The sequence below is a fragment of the Triticum dicoccoides genome, chromosome 3B, assembly GCF_002162155.2.
Source record: "Triticum dicoccoides isolate Atlit2015 ecotype Zavitan chromosome 3B, WEW_v2.0, whole genome shotgun sequence".
Taxonomy (NCBI): Eukaryota; Viridiplantae; Streptophyta; class Magnoliopsida; order Poales; family Poaceae; genus Triticum; species Triticum dicoccoides.
Genome location: NC_041385.1, coordinates 752,657,683 through 752,665,969, shown reverse-complemented (window position 1 = coordinate 752,665,969; position 8,287 = coordinate 752,657,683). Strand labels below are relative to the sequence as shown.

Below are 8,287 nucleotides of genomic sequence, written 5' to 3'. Positions count from 1 at the left end.
GGCCCTGGCTAGACCGCTCGTCCCTGCTACATACTAGTAACACTACCCTAGCTAGAGTGGAGAGGGTCTAGTTCTTCACTTCCTCAACACTACTTTGAGCTGAACCAAAACCAAAACCCTAGTAACACACACACGCGCACGCACACAAAAAAAGACTTGTACCAAGTTGCACAAGTTAGAAAAAAAAAACCTGGCATTTGACCAAGGGAATTATATTCAGTGTTCATTTAGGTCCAATGAAAACTTGAGCCGCAATATGAAATAATTATCGTATCTACGTGCTAGCGGACGTATCACCACCGGAGGGCTTCCAGCGAGAAGCTGCCTCACCGAATGCCCCCTTTTCGCCCCCAGCTTCCGTATATGTCATAACTCACTCTACCGCGAGGAAGAGTTTTCCGCATGGGACAAAAAGTTGCATCTATCGTACTATGCAATCTAAGATCCAAGTTCACTTAGATTGGAACTCAAAGCAGTTTGTAGCTTGTAATTGGGGCGTAGATCATTTTTTATTTTTTAACCTTTTCCTTCGCTAAAACAAGTTTTTTTCAAATGTATCTATGTTATGCCTAAAGAAGAGCCCATGTTGCTAGGCAACCGAGCAATCTTGCAATAGTGATAACAATCTAGTTTGCTGGGAAAATGTCCATAAACCTAAAAAGTATGATGCTTTCCTTATTGTGATACTTCAGGTTGTGCCATATGCTTAACAAGAGATTCATCACTATTGGTCACGTGACTTCTCCTCGGGTGCGCCAATAGTTAGCCTCATTGTCATCTTCGCAAGGACCCTAACACTGCTATCATTTGGGGCTCACATGTCCCTAACAAGGCCAAGATCTTCCTCGTAAAAATAGAAAAAAAAAACAAGGCCAAAGATCTCCGCCGACCAGAGACGTGCTAAACACAAAAGATAAACTCTGCATAAAACCCTAGGATAGACGACCTTTGCCCTCAATGCAAAGTCACCCTAAAATAGGGTCGCACTCTCATATTCGTGTAACGCCCACATTAGAGATGAAATTGCCATCCCTCCCCCCCTTTGACATTCGACAATCTTTGGGTCACCAACACTCAAGAGCACTGAAACTTCTCTATCTAGATGAGGTCATTATCCTCGTCCCCTAGAAATATGTGATGAGGAACGTAAAAGCTTTTGCTGATATGGGTGAGCATGTTTCTACTTCAGTTAAACACATTTAGCGAATCTACTTCTTTATAGGAAAGGGTTATCCACCCCAATTTTATTGAAAAACGAGGCAACCACACAACATCAGACAATTTACAATACTCGGGCAAAACCAAAGTAGCTGGACCGAATGTTTAAAATAGCGTAGCTGAACCAAAAGTTTAAAATAAATTTATTACATTGCTAGATAGAGCTAGAGTATGCAAACGAGCACCTCCTAGCTACCTAATCGAAGTATCAGTTGATGTTGGCTCCTAGGAAGGCTCGGCGTTGATCACCCAACCCTTCCAAAAGGATCGGCCCCCAAGAAATTCTGAGCAATTCGCCTCTTCGTCGATCCAGGAGTAATAAGCGCCTTCACATCACCCAACTATCTCGAACTATCGGTTTAAGGAGACGATAGTAAGGCACATGCTATGCCTTGGCGTGACCATCTATCCTCGCAGTTAATAACCACACCCCTATAATCCTTGCGTTTTCGGTAACGATAATATTCACAGTTTTGCTATTTTTCAGGTACCTAAAATAGTATTCTTGTGCCAGTCTTTTAATTTTGGAGGCCGGACCTCACCGGAGAATGAGAGACCTCGCTGGAGAAGAAGCAACCTCACTATCTATCTTAAGGGGAAGCAGCGGTCATTATCTATCTTAGGGTAGCAGCAGTCACATTATCTATCTTAGGATGGAAGGATGCAAGAGGATGGGAGGATGCAAGGGGCCGTCGGAGTAGTTCACACGCGGCGCAAGCTTAGAGGGATGGTTGGGGCGGCGACCAGCACATCAATGGGGCAGTTCGATGCGAGGGCGGGGCGATGATAGCCGCAGGGTGCGGGGGCAGGCATACGATTAGGGTTGGGTTGGCCGGCGGCTACGCAAGGAAGAAAAGTTGGGAGGCTGAAGCTGAACAGTGTTCGATCTGTTAACTTAATGAAAATCTAATGACCCAGAATGAAAGTGAGTGATGCAATTTTTTTTCCATTCACCTGACGTAGAGGTAGTCCTTGGTATTCCCGTGGGGAAGCTTTCCCCGTGATTGCCAGATAAAAAAAATGATTAACCGTCAGTGAGTTTGTTCATCGCAAACATACTGTCTCTTCATCCTTGGTAATTACATCTTGTGCTGCAGCTAATAATAATATTACAAAGGGAGCAACGAGTGTTATATTTGTCTTTTTTTAACAGGGAGTATTATGTTTGCTAAGAACTTAGAACTAACTGGATATTAATTAAGAAGTTTTTACTCGCTCCCTTGAAGTTTACGCGCCTAGCTTGCTTGTCCTAGTCCTAGAAAACAAGGATGTACATACAAGAGCGGCGGCATGCCGGAGGCGGAGCTACATGAGGTGGTGGCCGTCGAGGCCGGGGTGCATGGACGCCGGCGTGCCCATGAGCGGGAACGAGCACCAGGGCGCGTACATCTGCCCCGCGGCGGCGGCGTCCTCAACACCTCCGGGGCGCACGGGCACGGGCTGCGTCGGCGCGCGCTGCAGCTGCTGGTGCTGGCCGTGCTGGTGCGGCCTGGCCATGGCCGCGGCGGGCGCGCCGGTGAGCCTCTGCACGAGGTCGCGGAACTCCCGGGGCTCCACGCGGTACACCTTGGGCGGCGTCGGCGCCGGGGTCAAGCCGCCGCCCGCGCGCCACGGCTTGGCCGGCGGCTTCTGGACGGCCCTCAGCGCCGCCTCATGGCCGGGCACGGACGGCCTCCTCATCTCGTGCCCGTGGTGCAGCAGATGATCCATTGACGATCAAATCGAACCTCGGCGCTTGCTTGAACGATCGGTAAAGAAGTCTCTTGCAGTGCAGGTACAGTGATCGACAGGAAGAAGAAGAAGAAGCAGAAGCAGGGGAGAGCAGGGGAGAGTATATGGAGCATGGAGATGAGACCCGGGGAAGGCAAGGTATATATAGCGGGCGACCGCGCGGGCTAGTGGGCGTGCGCGACGGGGTGGGGTGAGACCGTGAGAGGCTTCTAGAAAGGATGGGAGCTGAAGCAAGCGGGAGGCGGCGCCGGCGACGCAACACGTGGATGGAGACGGGCGGTCAATCGCGGCGCCCGCCTGCCATGCAGCCATCGGCCGGCCATGAGCCATGCATGCCATGCAAATATCTCTCGGCAGAGTAGTATTATTTTATTGTGACTTGCGGGCCTCTGCGTCAGCTGCTTGTTGGAGGCATCGGCGGGGGCGCAACACCTGCGCCTTGCTAGTTTGGACCGACGCTACCGACCTACGATGCCGAGGTTGGTGGCATCGACGGCTGGCTGGCTGGCCGCCTGGCTTATCCGGCGTGGTGCATCACCATCCTCCTCTAGATCGATCCATCTCTTCAACTTCTTGTTCCTATCTAAAATACACCTACGTATCTGCAGCCACGGCTGACACGTACGTACGTATGGATCGCCATATAATCTTAGCCTGTTCATTCACCCACAATTTTTGTGTATCCCTTGATGAGAAGCGAGGCTCCACATAAGTTACATGAACATACACAGTCTTGCTAAATCTCAACCGACTTAGAGCATCTCTAGCAGACCCCACAAAGCACGGACCTGTACACTCAGTTTATGGTTCGCTCGTTGTCTCGGATACGGACCGAAAAACTCCATGAAAGAACAGAAACCTCAAACGAAACTGTAAATTTTAAATTCAAGGCTTTTGCGGGACAAACAGAACGAGTTCATCGTAATTGAGATCACCATACATAGTTCATACATACACAAAGTTTTTACACAATAGATAGGGGGATAGACTGGGGGCTGCCCGCCACCACGTACTACGTCAATCAGGCAGTCAAACTTGTATGCATGAATCATCCCGAAAAGAAACTTGTACGCGTGAACGACAGGAGCGATTCAATCGGAATATGCACGTAATTTCTCTCCCAGTCCGCGGCCTCAAAGAATCATGTGCTAACGTTATCTTGTGGAAAACATCCTGAGAGGTTTAACTTTGACTTTTTCGCTATTTGCCGTTTATAAGAATCACTTGTAATCAAAGACCTATAGCCATACAGTTTTTCTTTTTCAAGTCTTGACCAGCAGAAAAACAGTCTACGTCGCCCGCCCGCCCGCCATTAGCCGAGCATTCAAAGAGGAAAAAATGAAATCTCCGTCACAGCTGCTTGTTGGAAGCATCGACGAGGGCACACCGCGCACGTACGTACCTGGACCTATCTAGCTAGCACAATTGGACCGGCGTACACGAGGTGGCTGTTGCCAATCCTATATATCCGGCGGCCTCACATCACATGTGTCATCGTCGCCGCCTAGATCAATCTCGTCTTCTTCAATTCAGAAAGACCCATCTCTTCTTCTTGTTTCTATCTACTCCCTCCGGTCGGAATTGTTTGTCGCAGAAATGAATGTATCTAAACATTAGATACATCCACTTCTGCGACAAGTAATTCCGAATGAAGGGAGTGTGTATCTGCAACGAGGCTGGCTCTCGTTTTCTATCCATCAGCAAACAAGGGGTACGAATGGGACAGTAAACTACTCCAACGTACGTACACAGCGAGTACGTACGTGTCTCGAGTCAAAAAAAAAAAATTTTACTTGACTAGCAGCGTCATTGCCCGTGCGCGCGTACGTACGTCCTGCATGGGACTGGGACCGTGTCCAAGCAGGCAAGCAAAAGAAGAGAGCGTGCACTGGGGGCTGCCCGCCACCACGTATTACGTCAGTCAGCCTGTCAGTCAAACTTGTACGCATGAACGACATGAGAGATTCAATCGGAATATATATGCACGTAAATTCTCTCACAGTCCCAGTCCTCGGTCCTCCCTCCTGTGATGAGACTTGGACTTGTGGCGCTGATGCCAATTTCTTAGTAGTAAGTACTAATAATTATATATATGTATAAGTTAGTTAAATCATGAACATCATTCCGTGTGGCCGTATGCATCGTCCTGATGCAGAAGCCGGGGAGTCCCTCTTTTCGGAAAAAAATGAACATCATTCTGTTTTTTCAGATGATTGTTTCGGTTCATCATTTTGTTTAGATCATTATTTTAATAATTTATAAACGCTCTTATATTTCTTTACGGAGGAAGTACTGTACACCTGGAGGCATCCACGCGCCGCCGCCGACGGCCCGACAACGGGCGCCCGTCAACTATCATCCGCCTCGCTATCTTCTTTTTTATCCATCAAATCGAACGTGCATGGTCCCCTTTTCCAAGTCAACCAATTAGCCAAACAAAGCGTCTTTTTGACCAAACCAAGTCAAGTCGGCGGCGGCAGTCCACCTCATTCCACTCCCACATCAAGAAAAAGAACGGAGGAGGAGGAGAGGAGTCAGCTCGGCACTCAGCACACGGTTTTGATCGCTTTGACTCAAGCCAGCCAACAGGGTATGCATGGGCTGGGCTAGTATACTTGAGCATGCGGACTCTTTTCTGGCCGGAAAATTAGGCCGAACCCGCATACTCGCCGGAATTTTTGCGGGCCGGACTAAGGATGGCAATTTTATCCACGGATACGGATACCCGTGGGTACCGTACCCACATGAGCAAGGTATGGGCACACTTTTATATCCATGGGTAGTACCCATACCCTACCCATTAAGTTATGGGTAGGGTACGAGTATAGCCTTGTACCCGCAGGTATACCCATATATATACCATGTCCGCTTGTGAACTAATGTTAAGTTGTCATGATTAATCATTAACTTGTCATGTGACTTGTCTACTCCCATTGACGGTATACCCATACCCTGCCCGCTTGTGAACTAATGTTAAGTTGTCATGAATTAATCATTAACTTGTCACGTGACTTGTCTACTCCCATTGACTTTTGAGTATGTTGTACTCATGTATTTGTTATTGAGCTGAGAGAATTGATTTTTTTTTCATAGAATGTGCTATCAATGAGTGTAAAAATGTGAACAATTCGTGTACTGTTTATTCTACCCGCCGGGTACCAAATGAGTATGGGTATCCGTCGGGTATGGGTACGGCTAAGATTTCATACCCATGGGTACGGGTATGGGTAGAATTTTGTACCCACTGACTATACGGCCGGTATGGGTATGGTATTGCTATACCCTGCCCATACACTACCCATTGCCATCCTTAGGCTGGGCGTTTTGCGGGGTCTGCTAGAATTGCTCTTAACATGGTATTAGATGCTCCTGAGCTGACCAATCCATTTTCTCAGTTCCACCATCTTGCTTTCGCCCCAGCCATAGAAGACCAACCCAACCCTCGTCCCCGACCTGTTGCCGGCGACGCTGCCCCGCTTGCCTCTGCACCGCCGCCGCCGCTGGTCCCTACACCACCTGCTCCTCTCCCGTCGCACACCCTCTCGATTTGTTTTCTCGCATGGAAAGTGCTATACTTTTATTGCATAATTATTATAGCCGACGGACCGGCCATGGTCACCTTCAAAAAAAGTTTGTGAAATTCAGCATCTGAAAAATATGGTCGTGATCATTTAAAAAATAAAACAATGTAAAAGAATATTTGTGAAAAAAAATTGGTAAGATTAAAAAATGTTCTAACATTTACCAAATCTTTTGCACGTTTTAAAACAATGTTCAGTGTGTGTTAAAAAAATATTCACCACATATTCAAAAAGTGATCACTGTGCATTGGACTAATATATAACGTGCAATTCAAAAAAAAATGTTAAAACATATATTTTAAAAATGTTCAACGTGTATCTGAAAAATATTCAGCCAGTATATACAGAAAATGTCCAATGTGTGTTTTGAAAAAAGTCGACAAAGTATTTGCAAAAGTAAAATATATTAATATAAAAGGAATAAAGAAAACCGATAAAACCCAACAAAGAGAACATACCGAAGAAGACCAGATACAAGAAACTCAGGAAAATTTACCAAATCTTTTGCACGTTTTAAAACAATGTTCAGTGTGTGTTAAAAATATATTCACCACATATTCAAAAAGTGATCACTGTGCATTGGACTAATATATGACGTGCAATTCAAAAGAAAATGTTAAAACATATATTTTAAAAATGTTCAACGTGTATCTGAAAAATATTCAGCCAGTATATACAGAAAATGTCCAATGTGTGTTTTGAAAAAAGTCGACAAAGTATTTGCAAAAGTAAAATATATTAATATAAAAGGAATAAAGAAAACCGATGAAACCCAACAAAGAGAACATACCGAAGAAGACCAGATACAAGAAACTCAGGAAAATAGACCACACTGAAGATTCTAAAACTGATATATCCTTTCTAAAAACGGTCTACTGGGTTGGTGCACTAACGAGCGCACTGAAGTGGAGATGTGGGGGATCGAACCCCGTGCCTCCTGCATGCAAAGCGGGCGCTCTACCATTTGAGCTACACCCCCAACTCTGTTCAAATTCTTAATTAACCTTTATTACTTTAGTAATCACGGCTACATGGTAATCAGAAATTCTAGCAAAGCACACTGGCAACCCAACAAGACAAGCGGATGGATGCCACACCAACGAATGGGTGGGTTCGAAAACATTGAAATGGGGCTGCCAAGGCCGTCTGGGGCTCTGGGCCGCCGCCATCCGACATAGACTAGATCTGGGTTGTGAAGGCCAATTGTCTGCCACCATTGCCGCCAAATGACAACTGCCATACAAGGGTGCTCCAAGCCTGTCTGTATATGGGAGAGCCGCCAACCATCGTCGCAGAACCAACGATGTGCAGAGGAAAACTGTGTCGCCACGCCGCTGGCGAAGAGTAGGCCCCCTCACCGCCGTCACCACGCGGGGGTAACAAGTACTATAATCTTTTAATTAAACTAGGTGACACCCTGCACGTTGTTTCAGGAATATTGTGCAACGTTTTCAATGAGATTTACTTCATGAAATATGAATATTTTTAAGTAATAATATAACAGATAAAACTGATAATACATATTAGTTATTGTATTTGATTCTTGCATAGTTGTATAATATTTACTAAATATAAGTAACATAATGAAATACAAATTCTCATGTATGTTTGCATCTTGAGTTGAGTCTTTTTTCCATACCTGTAGCATGATGATATGTCATGCTGGCATGTTGAAAGAAATAGGGTAGTGTAGGTGGGTCTTTTTCCATGCATATTGTGTGATGAGGTGGCATGCCTGCATATTGAGAGAAATATAT

At 45.9% G+C, this 8,287-nt stretch overlaps 1 protein-coding gene and 1 non-coding gene across 2 annotated transcripts; both read right to left on the bottom strand.

The window, feature by feature from the left end:
* Positions 1–2,295: 2,295 nt before the first annotated feature.
* On the bottom strand, positions 2,296–3,037 carry LOC119282031 (VQ motif-containing protein 9-like). Its single transcript, XM_037562397.1, has one exon. The coding sequence runs from the start codon at positions 2,926–2,928 to the stop codon at positions 2,524–2,526; it is 405 nt and encodes a 134-aa protein (XP_037418294.1). The 5' UTR covers positions 2,929–3,037; the 3' UTR covers positions 2,296–2,523.
* Positions 3,038–7,436: 4,399 nt separating this feature from the next.
* TRNAA-UGC lies at positions 7,437–7,509 on the bottom strand. The gene has a single exon. It is a non-coding gene; the product is annotated as a tRNA-Ala (tRNA).
* Between the last annotated feature and the right edge of the window lie 778 nt (positions 7,510–8,287).